At 38.8% G+C, this 26522-nt stretch overlaps 3 protein-coding genes and 1 pseudogene across 6 annotated transcripts; 3 read left to right on the plus strand and 1 right to left on the minus strand.

Moving 5' to 3' along the window:
* Positions 1 to 5227: 5227 nt before the first annotated feature.
* On the plus strand, positions 5228 to 7435 carry LOC133713166 (putative calcium-transporting ATPase 13, plasma membrane-type). Its single transcript, XM_062139283.1, has one exon. It carries the CDS (start codon positions 5228 to 5230, stop codon positions 7403 to 7405), a length of 2178 nt encoding a protein of 725 aa, XP_061995267.1. The 3' UTR covers positions 7406 to 7435.
* A 2813-nt stretch (positions 7436 to 10248) lies between these two features.
* LOC133709027 (uncharacterized) lies at positions 10249 to 12397 on the plus strand. 4 transcript variants are annotated; one of them, XM_062134624.1, is made up of 2 exons: positions 10249 to 10368; positions 11274 to 12397. In XM_062134624.1, the coding sequence occupies exons 1-2, from the start codon at positions 10305 to 10307 to the stop codon at positions 12395 to 12397; spliced, it is 1188 nt and encodes a 395-aa protein (XP_061990608.1). In that variant the 5' UTR covers positions 10249 to 10304. The 4 variants fall into 4 exon arrangements, with proteins under 4 accessions (XP_061990608.1, XP_061990611.1, XP_061990609.1 ...); XM_062134627.1 differs by lacking the exon at positions 10249 to 10368 and adding an exon at positions 10672 to 11149; XM_062134625.1 differs by lacking the exon at positions 10249 to 10368 and adding an exon at positions 10673 to 11134.
* Positions 12398 to 12461: 64 nt separating this feature from the next.
* Positions 12462 to 14841, plus strand: LOC133709026 (uncharacterized). Its single transcript, XM_062134623.1, has 4 exons — positions 12462 to 13812; positions 13925 to 14067; positions 14169 to 14285; positions 14392 to 14841. The coding sequence occupies exons 1-4, from the start codon at positions 12462 to 12464 to the stop codon at positions 14653 to 14655; spliced, it is 1875 nt and encodes a 624-aa protein (XP_061990607.1). The 3' UTR covers positions 14656 to 14841.
* A 5002-nt stretch (positions 14842 to 19843) lies between these two features.
* Positions 19844 to 23184, minus strand: LOC133711903 (anthocyanidin 3-O-galactosyltransferase 3GT1-like; annotated as a pseudogene).
* Positions 23185 to 26522: the final 3338 nt, after the last annotated feature.

The following is a 26522-nucleotide window of genomic DNA, read 5'->3' on the forward strand; positions in this document are numbered from 1 at the left end:
ACCTTCTTTCCTGCTATCCAATGTTCATGGCCTGCATTTGATTGAAACCTTGAAAGCATATTTACTGCAAATGATATATCAGGCCTTGTACAGATTTGAGCATACATCAAGCTCCCCACCAATCTTGCATAAGGCACATTTTTCATGCTTTCTGCTTCCAACACATTCTTAGGACACTGACCCTTGTGCAGCCTATCTCCCTTAGATATTGGTGCATCACCTGACTTACAACCCTGCATGCCAAATCTCTGCAATATCTTGTCCACATAATTTTTCTGTGATAAACCCAAAGCATATTGCTTTCTGTTTCTGCTTATCTCTATGCCTAGCACATAATGTGCCTCCCCCATGTCCTTCATGTCAAACTGACTTAATAGAAAAGCCTTTGTTTCTTTCAACAAGCAAATATTACTGCTTGCAAGTAAAGTGTCATCAACATACAAAATGAGCAAAATAAAATTGCTCCCACTGGTCTTAAGATAAATACACTCATCTAATTTATTTTCCAAAAATCCAAATTGAGTGATTACCTTATCAAACTTGAGGTACCATTGCCTGGAAGCTTGCTTAAGACCATATATTGATTTCTTGAGCTTGCAAACCTTGCTTTCATCTTCTGCAAAACCCTCTGGCTGCAACATATAAATTTCCTCATGCAAATCTCCATTCAAAAATGCAGTCTTGACATCCATCTGGTGCAACTCAAGGTCAAAATGTGCTACTAGGGCCATGACAACTCTGAATGCATCTTTGGTTGAGACTGGAGAGAAAGTCTCATTATAATCAATTCCTTCCTTTTGATTATAGCCCTTAGCCACTAACCTGGCTTTATACCTTTCTACTTTGCCATCTGCATCCTTTTTGGTCTTAAACACCCATTTACATCCTATAGGCTTAGCATTGCATGGTTTATCAACTAAAGTCCACACACCATTTTGTGCCATGCTATGAAGCTCATCCTCCATTGCTAACCTCCATTTTGCACTATTTACAGATTGCATAGCTTCTGCAACTGATATGGGATCATCTTCATCTCCTAGATTAGATTCTTCAATAGTCAGGTATAGCTTGTAATCATCTGATATGGCACATTTTCTGGTTCTTGTAGATTTTCTCAAGGCTACAGGTTGAGACACTTCTACATTTGGTGCTGCATTTGTCTCATCTTGTTGATCAACTTGCTGTACTTGCACATCATTATTCATACTTTGTCCATTTTGAACAGCTGCTACTGCATTATCATTTCCAGTACCATTTTGCACTACATTTTCAACTTGATGTGCTGCAATGTCATCCTCTTCATTTTCTGGAACAGGATTCAAAAATACTTCATTTTCTGAAACTAAATTGTTATTGCAGTTCTGGTCTGGGATTGTTGAGGCACTGCAATCCTGGTACACAAACCATTCTTCAAAAGCTTTGTTGCTATTTTGTATTGCCACCATTTCCTTTTCTGCATCTTTTCTTGCATTGTTGTCAAACATTTCATCATAGAATGTGGCTCTATGCGACTCCACAATCCTTGTGCTTCTGTTTGGGCAATAGAATTTGAAACCTTTTGATTTTTCACAGTAGCCAATAAAATAACCACTTACTGATTGAGAATCAAGCTTGCCATCTGCCACATTATGAACTCTCACTTCTGCATTACAGCCCCACACATGAAAATGATTTAAACTAGGCTTGTAACCACACCACAATTCAAAAGGAGTTTTCATCACAGCTTTGCTTGGAGTTCTATTGCAAATATAATTTGCTGTTTTCAAAGCTTCTCCCCACAGAAATTTTGGCAGTGCAGACCTTACAATCATGCTTCTCACCGTGCTAATCAAGGTTCTATTCCTCCTTTCTGATACTCCGTTCTGCTGTGGGTTATAAGGAGTAGTGTATTGAGCCACTATCCCACATTCTTGCAAATACAATGCGAAAGGACCCTTGTGTTGTCCTTGTTCTGTATACCTGCCAAAGTATTCACCTCCCCTATCTGATCTGATATACTTAATCAATTTTCCAGTTTGTTTTTCAACCTCAGCCTTATAGATTTTGAAAAATTCCAAAGCTTGTGACTTTTCTGAAATTAAGTAAATGTAACAAAATCTTGAAAAATCATCAATGAAAGTGATGAAATAACAATTCCCACAGATTGTACTAACTGGAAAAGGACCACAAATATCTGTGTGAATTAAATCAAGCATTTGTTCACTTCTCTTTGAACCTGTGTTCCTAGCATTTGTCATCTTGCCTTTCAAGCAATCTACACAAGTTTCAAAATCTGTAAAGTCCAAGGCAGGTAAAATACCTTGTTTCACAAGTTCTTGCAATCTTTGTTTTGAGATATGACCTAATCTTTTAGGCCACAGGAAAGATGATGCATCACAAAATTTTCTCTTTGAACCTGATTTGCTTAAAAGAAAAATTTTCTTGCTGTCATCAGTTTCAGCTACAATATTTTCACAATTTGCACACCAATAACCATTTACCAAAATAGCATCTCCAAAAAAATTTGAACCATGATAGAAATTCATAACTTTATTATTACTTGAAAAGCTGAAAACATTGTTTGCTACAAATTGAGAACCAGAAATTAAGTTCCTACTAATACTTGGAATATAGTACACATTGTTCAATACTAATACATAATTATTCCTAAACTTGAGTTTGACAATCCCTACAGCCTTCACAGCCACTCTTTGGCCACTTCCAGTACACACCCTTGTCTCATTCTTTCTTGGGATTGAAATCTCTGACAATCCCTGTAATGAATTGACAATATGAATAGGGGAACCAGTGTCAAACCACCAAGAGTTGTCATTTACAAAAGCATTTGACTCAAAATTGAAAACAGATTTTGAAAGAAAACTACCTTTCTTTTTCAGCCAAGCTTTGAAACCTTCACAATCTTTCTTAAAGTGACCAAGTTTCTTGCAAAAGAAACACTTAATGCCACCTGCAGGTTTGTTTTTCATTTTATCATGATCAGATTTCATAATGGATTTAGAGGTGCTTACAGTGGTTCCAGGTTTAAAGTTCTTGCTGTTGCCAAATTTCTTCTTGTACTTGATTTTGGACATCAGATTCACAGCCACCTCTTGTCCTTCTTGCTTCTGCATTTCATCTTCAACTTCCACACACAGTGAAATCAATTCATTGATGCTCCATTTTTCTTTCTGAGTCTTGTACAATGTCTTGAGTTGAGAATATTCATTTGGGAGTGAGTCCAGAATCATGTACACCAGGAATGAATCATCTATTGCCATATTTAGTGCTCTCAGCCTTGCAGCAATATCAGAACCTCTCATTATGTACTCTCTCACACTAGTCTTGCCATTGTATTTCATCCTTGCAAGAGACCTCACCAAATTCTGCACTTCAGCCTTATCAGAAATTTTAAACTTTTCTGCAATGGAATTGAAGAACTCCTTGGCCAATTCTGAATCAGGTATACTGCCCTTCACATTCTCACGCATGCTTTTCTTGATCATGATCAATGCCATCTTGTTATGCTTGTACCATTTCTCATATTTGTCCCTTGCATCTCTGCTAGAACTTTCAGTTAATGTTGCTGGAGGATCTTCTTTCAACACATGGTCATAATCCAATATCCCCAGATTCAGTTCTATGTCCCCTTTCCATTTCTTAAAGTTTGAGCCATTCAGAAGCTCAATCTGATTGATGCTCATAGGAAAGTGCATAGCTGCATGTGAAATGATCAAACAGATTAATCTAGTGTAACTCAATACCAGAATAAACTGTATGTCCCAAATAATGTAGTATATATATGCAGCAATATGAAACTTTATCAATTTCAAGACTTTGACAACCTTTGTGGTGTACTAATCTTTGTTGATATATGAATGTTCATTTACTCAAGATATATATATATATATCAGATTCAAAACCAAATGTCTGCAACTGTGTTTCTTTGGAAACCAGTGCAAATTAATTTTAAGTTTCAAAACCTGCAACTTTAGCAATAGAACATTGACATCGTTTTTCTCTTTTGACATAAAGCCACTTTGACAGCACATATGTTTTTAAAGATTAACATAATGATGTAAATAATTCCATTTAAGACATTCTTAGGCCACTTTGGCAGCACTTGATGCATTTATTTTCACATCAGTTATCATATCAGCATATTCACACACCAATCATCACATAATCGCAATAACAGATGAATGAATATATATGCATATGCCTATAATATGAATCTGATATGAACTTGAATGTGAACCACATATGGATATTTTGTCAAATTAAAGCATAAGAACAAATGAAAATTCATAAAGTTAATGTATATTACTGAATCAGTATGTTATGATCAAGAATCTACAAGTAAAATATTTTATGAATTACTTGATGCGGATTAAAGTAATTAAAATTCCCAGAATTCATAACTTAATGCAGTTAATTCATTCTACATGTAATTGATCTATGTATGGAAGCTCTGATACCAATTGTAAGAAACAATATGCTTAAGTAATCACAAACACATAATTTAGAACCTATACTAGATCAAATCATGTATATTCAAAAACTGAATTCTATTCCAGCAGTGTTTGGAAATCTCTTTGAGTTAAATCCAAGTAAGAAGAAATCTCCTTGAGGAAGATTCAAGTGAAGTGAAATCTCCTCTAGACAGATCTTAGAGAGGTAATATCCCCTTGAGATGGATCCGAGTGAGGAAGAAAATCCTTAGTGGATCCCTTTGAGACAGATCTAATCCTCCAAAATGGAAACTGATTTCTGCAGAAAACTAAACATAAGAACATGAACCCAGAAAACTTACTCGATGCACTTGCATTGTCCATGACAGCCTTCTCCTGAATCCACCTTGATATTCTCTTAGTAATGGGACTAATTTTGAGAAAAAACTCGTGTTTCAGAAGGGACTAGTCTGACATTAATATAGAAGCTTCACATGACAGTTCCATCCATAAAGAAACTGTCATTTTTCTCAACTGCTTTATCAAACCCTCAACTGCAATATTATTTGAATTCAAATAGTGCATAAGCTTATCTGTAAAATTAATTCAAAGCTTATACATATGTATTTTAGACTCCGGCCACACTTCATTTACTTGTATTGCATTTACACATCAAATAAATACCAAGTGTTGTCAAGTTCCATAAGCTGCAATGCTTACAGAGCGACCATGTTGAGATAAGTGTCACTGAGAATCCTTTCTTGTTCTCTGGGACTAAAATTGCTGATGGTTATGGCTGGATGCTTGTCATATCAGTAGGGATGAACACGAACTGGGGTGAAATGATGAGCCAAATCAGCCAAGACAACAATGAAAAGACACCTTTGCAAGCACGTTTAGACAAGCTAACTTCGTCCATAGGTAAAGTTGGTTTGGCAGTTGCTTTCTTTGTTCTTGTAGTCATGTTGGTCCGATACTTCACAGGGAATACAGAGGATGAGAATGGAAACAAAGAGTACAATGGCAGCAAGACAAAATCTGATGACATAATAAATGCCGTCATTGGGATTGTAGCAGCTGCCGTTACAATTGTTGTGGTGGCAATTCCAGAAGGTCTACCATTAGCTGTGACTCTCACTCTTGCTTATTCCATGAAGAGAATGATGGTCAATAACGCAATGGTGCGGAAGCTCTCTGCTTGTGAGACCATGGGATCTGCTACAACAATTTGTACAGACAAAACAGGTACTCTGACCATGAACCAGATGAAGGTGACTAAGTTTTGGTTGGCGAAAGAATCTGTGGAAGAAGAAGCTTATTCATCTATTTCTCCTTATGTTCTCGACTTGATCCAAGAAGGGGTTACTCTCAATACAACTGGTAGTGTGTACAGGCCTAGCTTGGATTCCGAAGTTGAGATCTCTGGCAGTCCAACGGAAAAGGCCATTCTTTCATGGGCGGTACATGGGTCAATGATGGATATGGAGAAAGTGGTGAAGACTTGTAGCATTCTCCACGTCGAAGCCTTTAATTCGAAGAAGAAACAGAGTGGAGTTCTGGTGAAGAGAAAGGCAGATAACTCCAGGCATGTACACTGGAAAGGAGCAGCAGAGATGATACTAGCAATCTGCACAAGTTACTACAATGCTTCTGGACTTGTTAAGGATATGTATGTGAATGAAAAAAGGAAGTTTGAGCATATTATTCAAGGTATGGCAGCTAGCAGCCTCAGATGCATAGCGTTTGCACAGAAACAAGTTCCAGCAGAAGAGCGACTAAATGCAGACCAGAAATTTGTGTTAAAGGAAGATGGATTAACCCTATTGGGACTTGTGGGTCTTAAGGATCCATGCCGTCCAGGTGTGAAGAAAGCAGTTGAAGAATGTCAATATGCAGGGGTGAATGTCAAAATGATTACTGGCGACAATGTTTTCACGGCAAAAGCCATAGCTACTGAATGTGGAATACTCGGGGCTAGTCAGGACATGTTCGGAGGAGCAGTGATTGAAGGTGTGGAATTCCGCAACTACACGCCAGAAGAGAGATTGGAGAAAGTTGAAAAAATTTGTGTGATGGCCAGGTCTTCTCCTTTTGATAAGCTTCTAAAGGTGCAATGCTTGAAGCAGAAAGGTCATGTTGTTGCAGTTACCGGTGATGGCACCAATGATGCACCAGCACTGAAAGAAGCTGATATAGGACTTTCCATGGGGATTCAAGGAACAGAAGTTGCCAAAGAAAGCTCAGATATTGTGATCATAGATGATAACTTTGCTTCAGTTGCTACAGTTTTGATGTGGGGAAGATGTGTGTACAATAATATCCAGAAGTTCATCCAATTCCAGCTCACCGTCAATGTTGCAGCTCTTGTGATCAACTTCGTAGCAGCAGTTTCAGCAGGTCAGGTCCCTTTAACAGCAGTTCAATTATTGTGGGTAAACTTGATCATGGACACACTTGGAGCTCTTGCTCTAGCCACAGAAAAACCGACAAGAGAACTTATGGAAAAGCCACCAGTGGGCAGGACAGCGCCTCTCATCACAAACATCATGTGGGGGAACCTCTTGCCTCAAGCACTGTACCAGATAACTGTTCTCTTGATCTTACAATTCAGGGGCAAAGCAATCTTCGGTGTCGGTGATAAGGTAAAGGACACATTGATCTTCAACACTTTTGTGCTTTGCCAGATCTTTAATGAGTTCAATGCAAGAAAGCTAGAGAAGAAGAATGTCTTCAAGGGAATACACACCAACAAGTTGTTTATGGGGATCATCGTGGTGACAATTGTTCTTCAGGTTGTGATGGTGGAGGTTCTCAAGAAATTTGCAGATACAGAGAGGTTGAATTGGGGACAATGGGGTGTTTGCATTGGGATTGCAGTCATCTCTTGGCCAATTGGTTGGCTAGTCAAGTGTATTCCTGTTCCAGAGAAACCCATATTCAGCTATCTGAAGATGAAGAAAAATAAGCATTCAGTTTGAAATAAACTGGCCGGATAATCATCATGCAGGGATGGACAGTTTTTGTATCGCTCTTAACAGATGTTATTATTATCATTCTTTTATTTAATATTAATTTTTTAGTATCAATAAACAATCATTACTATTCTAGAACGATGTAATGTAAACTTATATGGTACATGTACAGCAGTTTGTTAATGAAATTGAATATCTTTAAACAATGGGAATTTGATTAGATTTACCAAAAGAAATTGAACAGAGACCAAAACCTTTTAAACTATAGTTTATTAATGACCATGACTAGCTTTAACAACCTTTTATTAGATAAACAAATGACACTTTGATAGCTGATTGAAAGAGATGTTATTTTAAAACTCAAATGCATATCATGGCTGTACAATCATAGGGGCATATGATTGTGAAAATTAAAAAAACAATATAGACAAATGAAATTGGATCAGTTAACCAATTATAAGCAGTATACCTGCTGAAACGACTGCAACCTAGTTGATTGCAATAGGAGAAGCAATTCTTGTTGGCAGGAATATTTGGATGAATTTCTGAATGTTATACACCTTCCCCGCCTCTAATCTGTGGCCACTAAACAAAGCATCATCCAGCTGAGTTCTCTCTAGTAACTTTTGATATAGGACTTTTACTGTACTTGACTGACTCAACTGAGAAAGCCCCTTCCATCAACACTACGGCCACTCATCACCAACTCCTCCACACCTCAACCTGGGACAATTTTATGAGGACAATGAGGCGAACACAACCTAAACTTTTTTATAAGCAAGAAATATTAATTCAAGGATGATCAGGCAACGAAAATAGCACAAGTCCCCATCGGGAAAAAAATAATGAGGAGAGAAACACAGAGAGCTAAACACTAGAAAAATTGACATATCTTTTGTATTCAATCTACTAAGCAACTTCAACCTACCTTCAGTTTTTGTTTTTCAGTCTGAATCATCTCACCTATTGCAATAGATGGAATGACTTTCTTTTTCTTATCTAAAACCAATTTCCAGAGCAAAATCAATACCTTACCCTCACCCTATTCCCGAGGTTGGTATGTGAATAGTACGCACCATGAAGTGAAACATAGTCTGGTATTTTATACTGCAGCATATACAATAATCTTATTTTCACACAAGTTATGACCAAACATAAATTTCACTTTGGTTTTCCAAGTCCAATCTTATAACCTGTTATGAGAAATGCACAATAAAAATAGCATTTTCTCAAATGTTTGACAAGTATGACGCTCACAGAGCACATTTCCAATCTTAATTATCACATTCATATTGATATAAGACTCTCGACACTTAACATAGCACAACAAGTATAAAAATAAAAAGTAAAAATAAAATAAAAAAATCTTCCTAGCATACATAGCAGAATTACTTTAGTCCAATGATATGCAAATATTAGATTGATTCTTTGAGTTGGGACCACAAATGTCTCAAAAATAGATAATAGTTTCCCCTCAGAGAAGGATGACTTGCCCCTCAAGGGAAAACTCTTTTCCTATCAGGCAATCAGATGCAAAAATGAAACCATCACTATCGACCACCACAAATTTGCAACCCGGCCTCTTCCTCTCTAACTCAAGCTAGAAACAAAGAAGAGAATATTGTTGACGTGAGTAGTGCTGGAGGCCAACGATGATGGCCGACAATGGTGGCGGACAAGTTGGTGGCTGGCCGAGCAAGTTAGGGGCTAATCCACTATTAGGAATATTTTTTGTAATAGGACTTTATGTATCTTATGTATATATATACTCCATTCTTGGAGAAGAAATATATCAGAAAATTCCCAACCTTCTCCTTCTTTCTGACTTGGTATCAGAGCAGAGATCCAATTTGGACTCTGTCTGTTCCGCCGTGTTTTTTGTCTTTCGGGTTCTTTTCGTTAATGCAGTCACTGTTTTTTTTCGGGTTCTTTGTTTTCCGGTTCTTTGGGTTCCTTTGGTTACCTTCACTCAAGCACACTACCTTCGTCCAAAATCTGCAGCAGTTCAGCCCAGTACAAACCATCACCGCGCTCATAACTTTGGTTACCTTCACTCAAGCATCCGCTTCGTCCAAAATCTGCAGCAGTTCAGCCCAGTCCAAACCCCGCAGCGGCAAAACAGAGGACCCTGGAAAATTCTGGAGACAGTTCATCTCTGATCAAAACCCGCAGCAGCAGCTCCGCATCTTTCCCGCAACAGCTCCGCGCCGTTCCAACAGCGGCTACTCCGTGCAAAACCTACAGCAGCAGCAACCTCACGATCCGACATCCAGCAGCAGCAGCTCCAACCTGTCACCCACCCAATTTTGATTAATCAACACCTTTTCTCCGTTCCTTTGCTCCATTCCATTTAATTAAGGTCAATCCAGCCACCACCTTGCTGGCAACCTTTTTGTTTGAGGAGCTGCCAACGATATCTATTAATCATACTATTTGATTCCCCCACCAACCGCATTTTGTTTTTATTCTTTGACCCATTTGATCAAAGCCTTCCCAAGCCGCACGCCTATCCCACATTTGCTTTCCCACATTTCATTAATCCTTCCACATTTCCTCTCCACACTTCCCAATTTCTTTTAGGGAAAAAATCAGGAATGGTCACTGAGTTATGACATATTCGACACTTAACTCACTGTATTTTCAACAATATCACTTAACTCACTCAATTTTGAAACCGTCTATCACATAACTCACTACCCTCTAACGACGTTTATTATGCCGTTAAATATTTGAACCGGAAGGGTCATTTTCGTCCAATTGAAGGTGCAAATATCATTTAGTTGAGTTAGAGTTAAACCCCGACTTTCTGTGATTGAAATCACAAACAAAAGGGGAAGAACTAGAGAGAGACGAGAGTCGGAGTGAGAGGAAGAGAAGACAATCTGAAAACTTTGATCGAGCAGCGATGTCAGATGTGCCAAAAATGTGGAGATATTTCAGACTGGATGGGGAGCCACCAACAAGGCATGGTAAGTGAATCATCCGGAGTTAGGGTTTTAAATAGTATTTTATTGAAATTAGGATCGGGGTTAGTAGTTTAAGAGGATGGAATTTGGGATTGGGGTTAGGGGTTCCTCTCTAGGCGAGGTCGTCAACACCTCTGTGAGGTTCTTTTGTGATTACTGCTGCTGCACCAGTAAAAACAGAGAATCGATTGTTTTTACTTTGTTCTTTTCTCTGTCTCTATCTTTGTTGGAAAAGCAGACTTATCTGATTGCTTTATGGCTTAAGAGTCAAAGAAACAAGATGACAAAGGGTGAGAAAGGAGTCGGTGGAAGAAAGAAAAAGGGAAGGAAGGAGAAGATTTCGTCTTCTTATGAATTCTTTATTGATTTCTTTAAGATTGAGTTTTGTAGTTTTGTTTTTGTCCCTTAATCCAACAGTTGATGAACATAAAAACATATCTAGTGTGAGACACTCTGCCTTCTCTCTACAAAACCCAACCGACAAGTTTTCCTTCTCCTCCCCCCTCTCTTGCCAGATCTAGATCGTTTTCCGATCTGGATCTCTGGTTTGAGAGTTGGGGGAGCGACTAATCTTCAATTTTCCCTCTTCTAGAGGCTTTTTGTATCTCTCTTTTGGTTTGTTTTTTTTTTCGTTTTCTTTCCGTCTACCGTCTTGGGTAGTTTTGCTCGGAGCTCGTCTCCGTTTCTGGCAGATCGTACTGTTCTGGTGTTGTTTTGCTTTGTTGCTTGTTTGGTGCTTTTCGGTCCTTCTTGTTGGTTTTCTTGGGAGGTTTTGGGACTCTCTGTAATAGCTTGTTTTAATTAATATATCTTCTTGTTTTTGGCCAAAAAAAAAAAAGATTAATCTGGTTAGTCTCTATTTCTTTGAGACTGTGTATCTTAACAAAAGTTTTGTTACTTCTTTGCAGATCCGGATTGGTTCTCAATGGAGATTCATCATGGAGGCAGGTTCTATAGGTTGGGTAGTGGTAGTAGGCAGTACAAGGGAGGTGAGGTAGTGTATGTTGATAGATTAGATCCTGATAAGATTTCTTGGCCAGATTTGAATATCTATGCTGAAGACTTGGGTTATAGAGAACCCCCAATTATGTATTGGTTTCTGTTACCTGGAAGTATTCAAGGAGAAGGTTGGTTACCAATATGTGAAGACAAAGATGTGTTAGATATGTTGAAGTTTATGTCAAGTAATCGGATATTGCAGATTTACATTGTTGGGGGAGGTGTAAGAAAAAAAAAGGAAGCTGAGTTAGAGGATAAGGGTGGGGGTTCTCCTAAAGAAGTTGATCACCGAAAGTATATTGGCAATGTGGTAGAAGACCTGGAAGAAGTGATTGATGGTGATCTTGCTGTGACAACTTTACATGGGGCAAAGGTTTCAAGTAAGGCAAGTGGAAAGAGAAACAAGGGAGGTAGGCCAAAGAATAAGAAGGATGTGGTTACTCACTTGACAAACCAGTTTATAAATGTCAAGGCTAGTGAGACAATTGCAGGTGATAATCTAGTGGGTGAAAATAGAAAGAGACCTAGAATGAAGCAAAAAGCATGCAAGATGAAGAAGAAATCCAGACCATATGAAACCAGATTTATGGGGGAAAAAAGTTTTGCTGAAGCAGAAGGCATTCAAGAAGAACCTGAAACATCTGATAGTGATGATCCTAATTTTGAAGATATAGTAGATAGTGACTACGACCTTGATGATAATGATGATGAGTTTCTGTTTAAGGCCAATGTCGATGGTGACCTTGATGCTAGTCACGAGTTCAATGAAATGGGATTTGCAGGTGACATTTCGGATGGAGAAGGTGAAGATTCTGAGAAGTTTGATAGTGGAACTGATTCAACAGCAACTGAGGATGAAGAAGAAAGAATTCAAAGTGGCCAAAGGAAAAAGAAGAAAAGGTGGTCTAAATGGAGAGAGTTCCAAAAAGAAGACATGAAGAATCCTCAATTTGAGCTTGGCATGTCATTTCCAAATTCAGATGTGTTCAAGGATGCTGTTAGGGTGTTCTCAGTGAAGACAAAAATGCAGTGAGTTGACCGGAAAGAACTATCATTGCAATGCTCCATTTATTGCTAAAGGTTACATCGATTCTTTCATGGTTGATAAGAATTGGTCAAGGGAGGGCATACAAGCTGCTGTGCAAAGAGATTATGGTATGACACCCGGTTACCAGATGTGTTACAGGGCGAAAAAAAGGGCAGCAAGGATTGCAGAAGGTACAGTTGAGGATCAATACAATCTATTAGAGTCCTATGCGGCAGTTCTAAAGAAGACAAACCCTAACACTTCAGTGTGGATTGAAGGAGATCTAGAGGGTGAAAATGTTAGAAGGTTCAAAAGAATATACATATGCTTTGGTGCTATGAAGAAGGGATGGACAGAAGGCTGCAGACCAATAATTGGTGTTGATGGATGCCATTTGAAGACCGTGCACAAAGGGCAATTACTGACAGCTGTTGGCATAGACGGGAACAATGGCATGTACCCTATAGCATGGGCTGTCGTTGAGAAAGAAACAAGGGAAGCATGGACATGGTTCTTCAAGTTTCTCAAAGATGATTTGTGCCTCGTAAATGACTACTCCTATGTGTTCATGAGTGACAAGCAAAAAGGGATATTGGAGGCTGTGAAGGAGTTGTTCCCTAATGCTAGTCATAGACATTGTGCGAGGCATTTATATAATAACTTTAAAGGAGATGGAAATGTTGGTCAGGAGCTTAAGGACTTGTTTTGGGCAGCTGCAAGATCAACCACAAAGAACCATTGGATTAAGAATCTTGATTCCATTCATTCTAAGAGCACAAAAGCCTGGAATTTCTTGAAAGACAAGCCCGCTGAGCATTGGAGCAGATCACACTTCAAGGTTGAGCCCAAGTGCGATATTCTACTTAACAACCATTGTGAGAGCTATAACTCTAAGATTCTCCCAGCTAGGAAGATGCCAATTTTGGGATTGTTGGAGGATATGAGAATAAACTCAATGATAAGACATGCAAATCGGAGGTGTGCAGGTCCTAGATGGAAGAGTAAAGTTGGACCTAGAATTGAAAAAAATCTGAAAAAAAATGCAGATAGAAGCCATGAGTACACCCCACTAGAGTCTTCGCATTTGAGGTTTCAAGTTCAAGGAAAAGGTGTGGCTTGCCAATCAGGAGTTATTAGTTTGCATGATGTTGATCTCCAAGCAAGGTCATGTACCTGCAAGAGGTGGGAACTCAGTGGACTTCCATGTCCACATGCAATCGCTGCAATATTCTCCAAGGGTTACAGGCCAGATGACTTTGTGGATGAGTCTCTTTCACTAAAGAACTACATGCTTGCATATGAACCTGCAATAAACCCAATCCCTGGTGTTGATGAATGGGAGGTTGTTGAGAGGCCCATTTTACCTCCAAGGTACACTAGAGGACCTGGAAGGCCTAAGCTATCAAGAAACAAGGAACCAGGTAATGCATCTAATTCTAGTGCTTTATTTTCCAAGTGTTTTAGTCAGTTTATATTTAATTTTAGGCATTTATTTTAATTAAATTCTGTTTTTATTTGTACACATATAATTAGGTGAGCTACCACCACCTCCTGGAACAACAAAGTTGTCAAGAAGTTACCATCAGTCCATTACTTGTTCAGTTTGTAAAAAAGATGGCCATAATAAGAGGACTTGTTCAAGGGGACAGCAACAAGGCAATGATTCCCAAGCTGGGGTAAGACTTTTATGTTAACGTTGATGGTAGAGGCTGCAATTTATATTTTATTTGTAATAAGACATCTTATTAATGTCAATTGGGGCATCAAAAAAATTTAGGTTCAACCATCAGAAACTGATGATCAGAGTGTCCATGTGGAGCAAGCTGAAAATGTTCAAAGTGATGTGCAAGTTGAAAGTGATATGCATTCTGGATCAGTGCAGCAAACTGCAAATGTTAGTAAATCAATCAACTTATGTATGATGTTCAATATCCAAAGTTTTATCTCAAATAATTAATGTTGCTAATTTCTACTTAATAATGGTGGTATGGTATGTGCAGGTACCAACACCCTCAATTGTTGCAAGTGCTTCATCTCAACCGATGATCTCATCACCACCTCTACCTCAGTCTTCTTCGCAGCCCACTGTTATCGGATCATCTCATACATCCAATACATTTGTATGTCCTAAGACAGGGATGTCATTCAAGACCAAGTCAATAGCACATAAGCCTAAGCCTAAACCTATGACAGGAACAAGCACTAAAGCAAGAGCCCAACAAGGACCAAAGGAGGGTTCCAACAAGAAAATTTGGAAGCCGTGAACTTAACTTCTATTTTGGACTTGTCTTGTAGTTTTTTTGTCAGTTGAAGCTGGTCTTACCAACAATGCAGCTAGAATTATGATTTTGTAACCCAGACTGTTAGCATGTACTGAATGTCATTTTGATACAGCTTCAAAAATTAGACTGAAATTTCCAAGTTCAATGCATGTTCGTTTTAATAGTGCAGCTGCAATTTGATTTTGTTTTTACTTTTATGATTCAAGGATAAACAGGTCAGGGCCTATAGATTGAGATTGTTTTGATTTTTATGATTTTAGGAGAAACATGTGAGAAGCTATAGTTTGAGGGGAAAAGAAAGAAAGATTGGAGGGAAGGAGGAAAAAAATTTGGAGGGAAGATTATTCATTTTACATGAAATTTGGAGGGATTCAGCAAAATGGCGGGAATAGCTTGATTGGACGAAATTATCCCTCAATATATTGCACGTGATCAATTATTTAATGACTAAGTAGACGGTAGTGAGTTATGTGATAGACGGTTTCAAAATTGAGTGAGTTAAGTGATATTGTTGAAAATACAGTGAGTTAAGTGTCGAATATGTCATAACTCAGTGACCATTCCTGATTTTTTCCCTTTCTTTTATTAAGATTTCCAACACCACTCACTTACCCGTACACCACCAACTCATTCCTCACTTTCCACCCACTTTTTTATTCTATTAAACTTTCCAACACCCACCGATTAAACAAAAGCTCACCCTTCATCCTCACTTTTTTCTAAAAGCTTCAAAAAAAAAAAAAAAAAAAAAAAAATCCTAAGCTGCAAAGATTTAATTTCAGTAATTCCGGTTGGAGAGGAGGGAACAATACTGGAGGGAGTAGAAGTCAGAAAGGCCAAACAGCAGTCCACCAGATGACAGAACCTGCTTTCTACTGTGTTGGAGGACAAGATCTCTCTGAGGGTAATGTTTCCTTGACTAAGGAAACTCGAGGTAAAATTGGTTTTGCTTTACATGTTTCTGACTTTACTGGTAGTGATACATGGATAATTGATTCTGGTGCGTCTGATCATATGACCTACGACAAATCTTTCTTTGTGTCTATGTCATCTCCTTCTATATCTCATGTCTCTAATGCAAATGGTGCGTCTTTTCCGGTCTTAGGTATTGGGTCTATTCAGGTTACACCATCCATTGTTTTACATGATGTCTTTTATGTGCCCTCGTTGTCTCATCATCTTTTATCTGTATCTCAACTAAACTCGCAGAATAAGTGCTCAGTAACTTTTTATCCAATGTATGTTGTTTTTCAAAATCTGTGCAATCGGGTGATCATTGGCAAGGGAGACCTGAGAGGGAGACTGTTTCACTTGGATTGCATGTACGCAGGACAAACACAAGCACCGGAACAGCCTTTGGCATTGACATTGAGTTCTGGTCGGCTGAGTGAGGTATGGTTGTGGCACAGACGTTTGGGTCATTCATCTTTTAGAGTTATGAAGAAGTCCATGCCTTCGTTATTTTTGGGAATAAGTGATTCTAGTTTGCATTGTGAAACTTGTGCTTTGGCTAAAAGTCATAGATCTAGCTATCCTTCGAGCTTTCATTCTAGTACTATGCCTTTTGAGTTAATTCATTCAGACGTGTGGGGTCCTTCTAAACATTCTACCCTTTCTGGAATGCGATATTTTGTGTTATTCATCGATGACTTTACCCGATTATCCTGGGTTGTTTTACTTAAATCCAAAGATTCTGTTTTCTCTGCCTTTAGAGCATTTCATAGTCTTGTTCGTACTCAATATGATGCTCATGTTAAGGTTTTTCGTTCCGATAATGGGGGTGAGTTTGTTAATCATTCTTTTCATGAATATTTCCAACACCACGGCATAATCCATCAAACTTCCTGTCCACAGACACCTGAGCAAAATGGGGTGTCTGAACGGAAAAATCGTCACCTTCTGGATATGGCTCGGTCTCTTTTACTTAGTGCTAACATGCCTAAATACCTTTGGGGAGAGGCCGTTTTGTGTGCTTCTCATCTTATCAATCGCCTTCCCTCTGCCCCTCTTCAAGGTCGTGTCCCACTTGAGGTCTTGTCTAACTACGTTTCTATCCCATCATCTAATACCCTTCTTGCTCGTGTCTTTGGTTGTGTTGCCTATGTTCACCTGTATAAGAATCAAAGGTCAAAATTAGATGCTAGAGCCCTTAAGTGTGTGTTTGTTGGGTATGGCTCTCATCAGAAAGGTTACAAATGTTATCATCTACAATCCCAAAAGTTTTATGTCACCATGGATGTTTCTTTCAGTGAAGATGCCTGTTATTTCTTGCCTCCTGTGACTCCTCGTCAGGGGGAGAGGTCTTATTATTATGAAGATTTGTTCAATGGGCAAGATGAGAGTCTGGAATCTGAGTTCTCAAGGTTAGAGTGTTTAGGAACGGAGCTGGAAAAGGAGGGTAGAAGCTCTACCGACCCATCATCCGAGTTAGAAACGGAAAATAGGGAAAATATGGATCTGGTTGGAGAAGAAGCTTTGGGCAATGTGTTACCGACTGGTCAACCGGATCAGTCTGACCAGTCGGCCGGAGAGATCGTTTCAGACCCTGTTTTCGATAAAGTTCTGCAGTCTTCTGATGGTGTTTTAAACAATTCTTCCGTCTCTCCCTCTCCTTCAGCGGTCTCACCTGCTCAATCATCACCCGAGGTATGTCCTAATCTTTCCTTGTCTAATAGTTCTTCTGTGTCAGGTAGTGTTCCTACCAAAATCTTGCCCAGTCGTTCAACCCGTGGTCAGCCTCCGAAACACTATGAACCTACTCTAAGTGCTAAGGCTAAATACCTTGTTGCTAAATATGTGTCGACCCATAGGTTATCTAAACCGTATGCAGCATTTGTGAATCAATTATCTTCTGTGTCTCTTCCTAGTAAAGTGCAGGATGCCATGAAGGATGAGAAGTGGATGAAAGCAATGACAGTCGAGATGGATGCTCTTGAGAAAAATTGTACGTGGGAGTTGGTGTCATTACCACCAGGGAAGAAGACAGTTGGTTGTCGGTGGGTGTATATAGTGAAACATAATTCGGATGGTTCAGTGGATCGGTACAAGGCAAGATTAGTGGCTAAAGGTTATACTCAGAAGTATGGAGTGGATTATGATGAGACATTTGCACCAGTGGCCAAAATTAACACAATTCGGGTACTTCTCTCGTTAGCTGCTAATCTTGATTGGCCTTTGCAACAGTTTGATGTTAAGAATGCATTCTTGCATGGTGATCTGCATGAAGAGGTTTATATGGATTTGCCTCCTGGATATGGTACTTCCACTGGAGAGCAGGTGGTGTGCAAATTGAAGAAGTCGCTTTATGGCTTGAAGCAATCTCCCAGAGCTTGGTTTGGCCGGTTCACCAAGTTCATGAAGAAAATTGGGTACCGACAGAGCAATTCAGATCATACCTTGTTTCTTAAACATCGGTGTGCTAAAGTGACTGCCTTGATTATTTATGTTGATGACATGGTTGTGACAGGTGATGACATTGAGGAAATTCAAAGGTTACAAGGTCAGTTGTCCTCTGAATTTGAGATGAAAGATTTGGGTAATTTGAAATATTTCTTGGGAATTGAAGTTGCTCGTGGCAAGGATTGTATTGTGTTGAGTCAGAGAAAGTATGTCCTAGACTTGCTGGCAGAAACAGGTATGCTTGATTGTAAACCGGCTGCTACTCCTATCGAGCAGAACCATCGGTTAGCAGAGTATTTAGATCAAGTACCCACAAATAAAGGGAGATACCAGAGGTTAGTTGGACGGTTGATTTATTTATCCCACACGAGACCAGATTTAGCTTATCCAGTTAGTGTGGTGAGTCAGTTTATGCATAATCCCAGTGAAACCCATATGGATGCTGTATTTCGTATCTTGCAGTATTTAAAGTCTGCTCCAGGGAAGGGATTAATCTTTTCAAAATACAGTCACTTGGATGTTTCCGGATACACAGATGCAGACTGGGCAGGTAGTATTACAGATCGCAGGTCTACTTCGGGCTACTTCACATTTGTGGGTGGTAACTTGGTTACTTGGAAGAGCAAGAAACAAAAGGTGGTGGCTCGCTCTAGTGCTGAAGCAGAGTATAGAGGAACGACCCGAGGACTTTGTGAGATGTTGTGGTTGAGAAATTTATTGAATGATTTGGGGTTCAGACAGAAAAAGGCTATGCCGCTTTATTGTGATAACAAAGCTGCAATTGAAATTGCTCACAATCCTGTTCAACACGATCGCACGAAACATGTGGAGGTAGATCGAGACTTCATTAAAGAGAAGCTGGATGGACAGATCATTTTGTTTCCCTTCGTTCCTACTGAAGAACAGTTGGCAGATATTCTTACAAAGGCTCTCTCGACTAAAGCTTTTTATGACTCACTTGACAAGTTGGGCATCCGTGATCTGTATGCACCAACTTGAGGGGGAGTGTTGACGTGAGTAGTGCTGGAGGCCAACGATGATGGCCGACAATGGTGGCGGACAAGTTGGTGGCTGGCCGAGCAAGTTAGGGGCTAATCCACTATTAGGAATATTTTTTATAATAGGACTTTATGTATCTTATGTATATATATACTCCATTCTTGGAGAAGAAATATATCAGAAAATTCCCAACCTTCTCCATCTTTCTGACTAATATGTTAGCAGAATATCGTATTTTATCTGGTGCACTGTGTTACAAATTTCCCTGATAAAACATGAGCCTAAATCAAAGTGTGTCATCCTTCAAGTACCTCACCATGTTCCAATGCAGGCAGGTCATTTCCACTACGTAGATGACCCTCCGGTTGAAGCATCTTCCCTCAGCTTGTCAAATGAAGAGGACATTGCCATTACACAGATTTTGTCAACCTTCTCCATGTCTCTTTAGGTGAGTTCGAAATCGCTCCTGCACCAAGTATTTCCTGACCAGCCTGGAGTATGTCACATGCGGTGCCCTGGGGGTATTGAGCTTAAACATTGTTGCCGCTGACCATGTTCAGTCCTGGGTGACATGGATTTATAAGACCTATTGAGAATCATCTTGTCTTAGAAAAATAGTGTTCTATATCCACTTCCTCCTTCGCTGGAACTTTTTATATGCAAAACTCTGAGGCCTGCTAATTGCCATAACTTGAAAACCCTTCTGTGGGTTCTTTCTTGCATATGTTTGGAGACATTTCATCAAACAGTTGGTGGGCATCACCATGAATTGCTAGTTTTGAGAGCTGATGCTCACCACTTCATCCTCTCCCAACTTCTTGAAAATATGGGACTTCTGTCCAAGCTGAATGCTTTCCATCTTTTCCTCTTCTCTGTTTCCCTTCTTCACTTGTTTGGGATGCTCAGAGACCAGAGTAGTAGTATATGCCAAACGGTTACATTATGCTATTGAGTATTCAATTGAAGGTTTACTAGCAGTTGCTTTTTTTCTCCAAGTCAAACCTAAACAAAGCGAGAGGTAAAATTAATTTTATTAAAATAAAAAAAAGATACAAGCATAAGGGAAGAAAACATACCCTTAAACCTTCAAAAACAAAGGACCAATATTGGAGAAGGGCGGATAAACAAGATCCCGCAAATCAAATAAAACACCAACGACAAGCATGACTCTCAATGCCGAGACAAATGAAATCATCCAAAAAAAAAAATTAGGAACACCGTACCAATTTACTGTTCTTATTATTTCAGGGCATGAACCAGCTATGTCATGACATTCTTTTTATTCTTTCATCCACCTGAGCTGATGACCAACGATAATTAAACTTAGTTTACTTGGTCATCAGGATTTGATGATCTCTACCGAAGCTTTTGATGTAGGACGAGATTTTAGCCAATTTCAACCAAAACTCTCGAAAAGAAAGAAGCGTCTTCACATTAAGAAGAATAATTTGAATATTGGAAATTAGTATTCAAATAGGCTTCTTAATGATGGAATTAATTATAAATTACTCTTTTGGATATATCGGGATTCTCGAGCAAAATCTTGATTGGGATTCCAAGCATAATATTCTTTAGTATCTAGGATTTTATTTCTAATTTTTATTTAATCAGGTTTAATTAGGTTTCCTAGTTTTAGTCTACAATAAATTGTTCTTTATGTTTTCTAGTTGTATTAGGTTTATGCTATGTGCCCTCTATAAGGCACCTCTTAGATTGTAATTTTCATTCAAGTTATCAATAAAAAACCAAATATTAGAGAGGTTTCTCTATGTTTCTTACGGCTATGCCCGTAATTGCTAGTGGATTCTAGCTCATCTCATATGGCTTTCAACGCTTGACGGAGCCTCTTACTATCGTGTTCACGCTTCCCGCATCATTTGGTATCAGAGCGGGTATCGCCCGCTCCTTAGCAGACGATGGTCCAAGGTAGAAGTTCACTACCGCCAACCTCAACGACGCTGGTCGTAGAGTATCTATCAAAGAAAGTTTCGTTGAACAGGAACATGCTAAGGGATTCGCCCTAGGACAACCTCATCAATCCAAAAAAAAAAAAAAAAAAAAAGAAACATGGAACGTTGGATATTCACAACGCCGGATTACGATGACTTCCGAACTATATGTATCACCAAAGACAATGTATGCTCTGTAATAATTGACAGTGGTCTACGAGAGAACTTTGTAGCAAACAAAGTTGTGGATTATTTTCAATTACCGACAGTGAAGCTGAGTGATCCATACTGGATTCCATTTGGGGAGGATGAATATGCACAAGTAACAGAGGTTTGTAAAGTTCCTGTCTCTATGGGAAAATTTTATAAAGAAGAGATTACTTGTCATGTGATTGACATGGACGACACTGATGTGCTTTTTGGAAGACCATGGCATGAAAGTGTTAAAGGTGGTTATTGCAAAGACAACACATATTTATTTAGGTGGGAGTCGCACAAAATTAAAATAAAGCCTAGAAGGAAGAACATCAAGAATGACCATCCTGAGGTGTGTGAAAAGGAACATGAAGAAGTTACTTTGAAGATTGAAGAGAAACTCATTAAAGACAAGGAAGCTGATTCATTCATCACATCGATACCCTTGTCATGCATGCCTAATTGTGTTCAAGACCAACCCAAGGAGAAGTCAATGCCCATTCCTTTTCAAGTGGAGGAGTTCAAGTTTCAAGATGCTTATTCTAAACTTGTCTACGGTATTGGATTCATGGTGATACCTTTTAATTTCGAGAATATTGAAGTTGATGGGCTTATCATGTTTTATTCCTACTAATGATCGAGCTGCATACAAGAGGAACTCGAGGTCGAGTTCTTTTCAAGTGGAGGAGACTAATGTAGGACGAGATTTTAGCCAATTTCAACCAAAAATCTCAAAAAGAAAGAAGCGTCTTCACATTAAGAAGAATAATTTGAATATTGGAAATTGGTATTCAAATAGGCTTCTTAATGATGGAATTAATCATAAATTACTCTTTTGGATATATCGGGATTCTCGAGCAAAATCTTGATTGGGATTCCAAGCATAATATTCTTTAGTATCTAGGATTTTATTTCTGATTTTTATTTAATCAGGTTTAATTAGGTTTCCTAGTTTTAGTCTACAATAAATTGTTCTTTATGTTTTCTAGTTGTATTAGGTTTATGCTATGTGCCCTATATAAGGCACCTCTTAGATTGTAATTTTCATTCAAGTTATCAATAAAAAACCAAATATTAGAGAATGAAGTTTCTCTATGTTTCTTACGGCTGTGCCCGTAATTGCTAGTGGATTCTAGCTCATCTCATATGGCTTTCGACGCTTGACGGAGCCTCTTGCTATCGTGTTCACGCTTCCCGCATCAGCTTTCAAGCCTTGAGCTGAACTCCCATTGGGTTCTACAGCCTCTTGAGCAAGCTGTTTAAGGACTCCAATTCTTTGTCTCATTTCTTTTCCTTCTTCAAGCCATAAAACTTGTTCCAATGCCTTGACTGCTCCAGTTTTAGTGAAAACACCTCCCTCAATCCTCACACCGATCAACTTCTACGTTCCGCATATTTATGTGTTGATCAGCAAATATAGGCCTCCCAATCATAGGAACACCAGAAGTTACATTCTCCAAAATTGAGTTCCAACCACAATGTATTACATGCACTCCAACTGAGGTATGACCGAGGATTTGATCTTGGTTCAACCATGGAACTACTTTTCCTATGGATAACCTGATTCTTCTTTCAATAAATCCTTGTGGAATGTCCTCTTGATTTCCCCTAAATGATCCACCTTCCTCTAACGCCTCAGCTAATGCTCCCACCTCCACGTTGGGCAGTGCCACCAGACTTCCAAAGCTGATGTATGTTACCGATGCAGGTTGGTGGTTGTCCAGCCACTGAAAGCATACATCCTTCTCGTCCTCCTCATAATCTGATATAACTAATTGTGTTGAAGGTACCGGCCGGACAAGACGTAGTGGCCCAACAAGGAACAACTTCTGGAGTCTTTTCTTCAGCTCCTCAGTAACTTTGTTTCAAAAGAGTCAATGGCAACAACAGTTGCTTGTGGCAGCTTCTGTCCCATTTTCAACAAACCCAAAAGACCATTGAGGCCCTCTATCATTGCCCAAAAGACCATCATTTGTATAGACAACTTCCTCAGTAACTTTCAACAAAACCCTTTTTTAATTATCTAAAGATGAAGTAACATAAGAGCAGCATTTGAACTTTGAAGCTCCAGGCTGGAACCATGGTTGTTTAAAGCAGACAATATAGTTGTACATTGGTGCTTTGGATTAATCTTTGTTGTATTTCACTGCCATGGCGTATGGTTCGGTGCTGGTGTGCTTGGATAGTAATCCATACTTTTGCGGTCTCTAAATTTTACATGAATGCATCAATCATTGCTTCATTAGTATAGATAAGAGTAATTTACACCATACATTATCGACCAATTATTCTATTGATAACCCCAGTGGCGGATGTTTCTGTTTATTTTATAAACTTGGTTTAATATAATATGTGACTCTAAAGAACGAGTCTGTATTGACATTGTGGGTTCAGGACATCGTTGGTTTTTTGTGTTAATGGAAATTTTTTCAGGTACTTAGTGTTGATGTTCCAACCATTATGCCTGGAGTATTTGTGATTGTTTAAATTGTATTATTTAATTATGATTGATCCAAGCGCGACAATTTTGATTGGGCAACCCCACTACCATGTGTTACCTTTCCCTATGTAAGAATTTTTCATTTCACTATCATGTTACATGGTCAAAATTTATTTTTGAAACAGATATAAAAATATTTTATAAAAGAGTATCGGAGTTGCCACACATATATATATATTTTTTTATTACGCCTCCATATAAATAAAAATATGTAAACTCACACACTACGCTCATTACACAGCGTAACACAATTACGTTACTGAACCTACCACCGCAAGAGCAAGGAACCTCTATGGCTTCAACCACGTTCACCCTAAGTTGCAGGATAAACTCATACACCAAAGAATAGTGTATCGGATTGCAACCACAAACCTGGTAAGCTTTTGAAACTCGTGTGAATAAACTCAAACAACCAACACAGAAACACATGCTTCAGTCGTCTCAACCAAAACAATCAATAAGCATACATCATTACAATAACCATTAATTTCTCATCCTTCAATAACATGTATAAGTAAGTCAACTCGTGACTAAAACCCACATGCTCTGACTCTCAACTCAGCATTTGATTTCACAAAATCGCAGTCAAACAAAACCAACTCAAGTAATATTTGAAATCATTTTAACGCGCAACGGCGAACTACAAAAACACTCTTCATTTGTCTCAACCAAAAGGTAGTTGTCAGTTACCCAATGACATTTCAAATCACTTTTATACTCAACAACAAATCCATGAAATCAAACTTCTTTCCTCTCGACAGAAAGCATTTGTCATCACTATGACACTATAAATCATTTCACGAATCACCACAATCTCGCGAAGAAATATAAATTTCAAACCACAACCTCACTCACATTCAGCTAAGTAAAACCAGTAATTACTGCATAGAAAATTAGTTCAGGAGATCACCAAAATCACACAATCCAAAATCATAGTAGTACCTGCATATGGTTTGGTTCAGGTGACTACATTGAAATCACACTAAAACAATCATAGTAAGCCCTGCATAAAGTTTAGTTTAGGAAACTGCATTAAAATCACACCGAAGCAACTCACACTAAAAACAAGAAACCACCATTTCAACTCAAGGAAAACAACTCGTACCTTGAATCCTTTAAAAACTCAACAAAGGAAAATAACTCACATCTTGATTCCTTTCAAAAACTCAACAAAGGAAAACAACTCACACCTTAATTCCTTCAAAACTCAACATCCTTTTTCAAAAGAAAACACATGTCACTCCATGACAAATCATATTATTTGTACGCTCAACAAATTAAATATGCAACCATGTTCCTCTTTGGACAATTAAAAGAAAGAATATACTCGAGACTCTCTTTTAAAACACGTATTCATGAGTTCAGGTGACCTCGACTGTTACCCCCATGAGATACAATGGCAAACAGACAAAAGCTTTAACTGAATCGTAACCAATCACCCGGCCAAAGGTTTGGTATACTGATTAACTACCCTCGGTCACAACCGGCAACCATCGACCTCCACATACCAACATTTAAATAGATCATGCAAGACCGAAGACGTTACTCAAATCTCAATAAAATATTCTCTCGGTACGAAGACAAAAACATTTAAATAGATTACACAAGATCCAAAATGTTGCACAAATCTCAATAAAAGATTCCCTCGGTACAAATCACAATATTTACACCACTCTGGGTCTCCACAGACCCTCTGTATGAATACAAAACATTTAAGTAGATCATGCAAGACCAAAAAATATTATACACAACTCAAAGCAGTTTTTTGAAACCATATAAACCACATTTTCACAATATATTGCTTTTCCGAAAAGTCAAGTAACAAAACAATACAATTAACACAATCACTAATATTGTTTCCATCACGCAATAAATCCAACAAAATATATATATATTCCACATAAATATATATTTATATATACATGGTCATCCACTCAGAATGTCACTGATACCAACTATAGTTCACGATTTAAATAAATAAATCCGACAATAAAGTAATTCAATTCATCAATGAACACTGTGAGATTTACTCACCTCTAAATCCCTCTGTGTCTTCACTCTTCAGACGCCACACGAGATAAAGCTCATCACCATCAACTCTGCTCAAAACGGCTTTGTTAGGCACTTAATCACAACAAGGCCACAACTAGTCGCGACACGAAGTACGAAAGTGTTCAACGTCTGAAACATAAACTTAAACAAAACCGAAGATTTTGTCAATCGTGACGAAACCTCATCCGAGACCATCCAAGGTGAACACTTCTAGGATCAATATGCCAAAACAACAAGTCGATCCAACGGTCAGATCCTCATGTATCAAAAACAAATGAATCGAAACTACGAAAAACTTGCATGTTTTAAATGACCGTAGTGTGCAACAACCCATATATCAAAAAGCTCATATTAACGAGTAGATAGTAACAGAGCAAGAAATAGCTCCAACCATAGCCAGACGGGCCGCCACAAGCGGCTGCACGTGAGTCCCACGCGCCGCCAGTCCTACCTCCAACCAGGTCAATCCAACCATCCAGAATGTAGGTCATGGTGAGAGAAACAACTTTAATACCTGGCACCAAGGCCAATTCAGCCTAGATCGTCATCGAAAGTTGGGTTTGACCGAGTTAAAGTTCAAGCCGTGATTCCAAGCTCCAGCGGTCGAATCAATCTTCAAGGTTATGATGGATAAAATCAACATGAGGAGAGCTTTAAACGCCAACCAATCCCAGAAATTGCCGGAATCGGCTGAAGAAACGCATGCGATCTGCTACCTCATTTAGGGCCTTTATCTGTCGCACACAACAAGATTA

This window comes from Rosa rugosa, chromosome 5, assembly GCF_958449725.1.
Source record: "Rosa rugosa chromosome 5, drRosRugo1.1, whole genome shotgun sequence".
NCBI lineage: Eukaryota > Viridiplantae > Streptophyta > Magnoliopsida > Rosales > Rosaceae > Rosa > Rosa rugosa.

What these genes read in the sequence shown, in the direction of transcription:
- LOC133709027 (XM_062134624.1), top strand. Translation starts at nt 10,305, where the DNA reads ATGTCAGATGTGCCAAAAATGTGGAGATATTTCAGACTGGATGGGGAG. An exon ending in GGAGCCACCAACAAGGCATG is followed by an intron (nt 10,369 to 11,273) that starts GTAAGTGAATCA and finishes ACTTCTTTGCAG; the next exon opens with ATCCGGATTGGTTCTCAATG.
- LOC133713166 (XM_062139283.1), top strand. Translation starts at nt 5,228, where the DNA reads ATGCTTGTCATATCAGTAGGGATGAACACGAACTGGGGTGAAATGATG.
- LOC133709026 (XM_062134623.1), top strand. Translation starts at nt 12,462, where the DNA reads ATGGTTGATAAGAATTGGTCAAGGGAGGGCATACAAGCTGCTGTGCAA. An exon ending in GCAATGATTCCCAAGCTGGG is followed by an intron (nt 14,068 to 14,168) that starts GTAAGACTTTTA and finishes AAAAAAATTTAG; the next exon opens with GTTCAACCATCAGAAACTGA. An exon ending in CAGTGCAGCAAACTGCAAAT is followed by an intron (nt 14,286 to 14,391) that starts GTTAGTAAATCA and finishes TGGTATGTGCAG; the next exon opens with GTACCAACACCCTCAATTGT.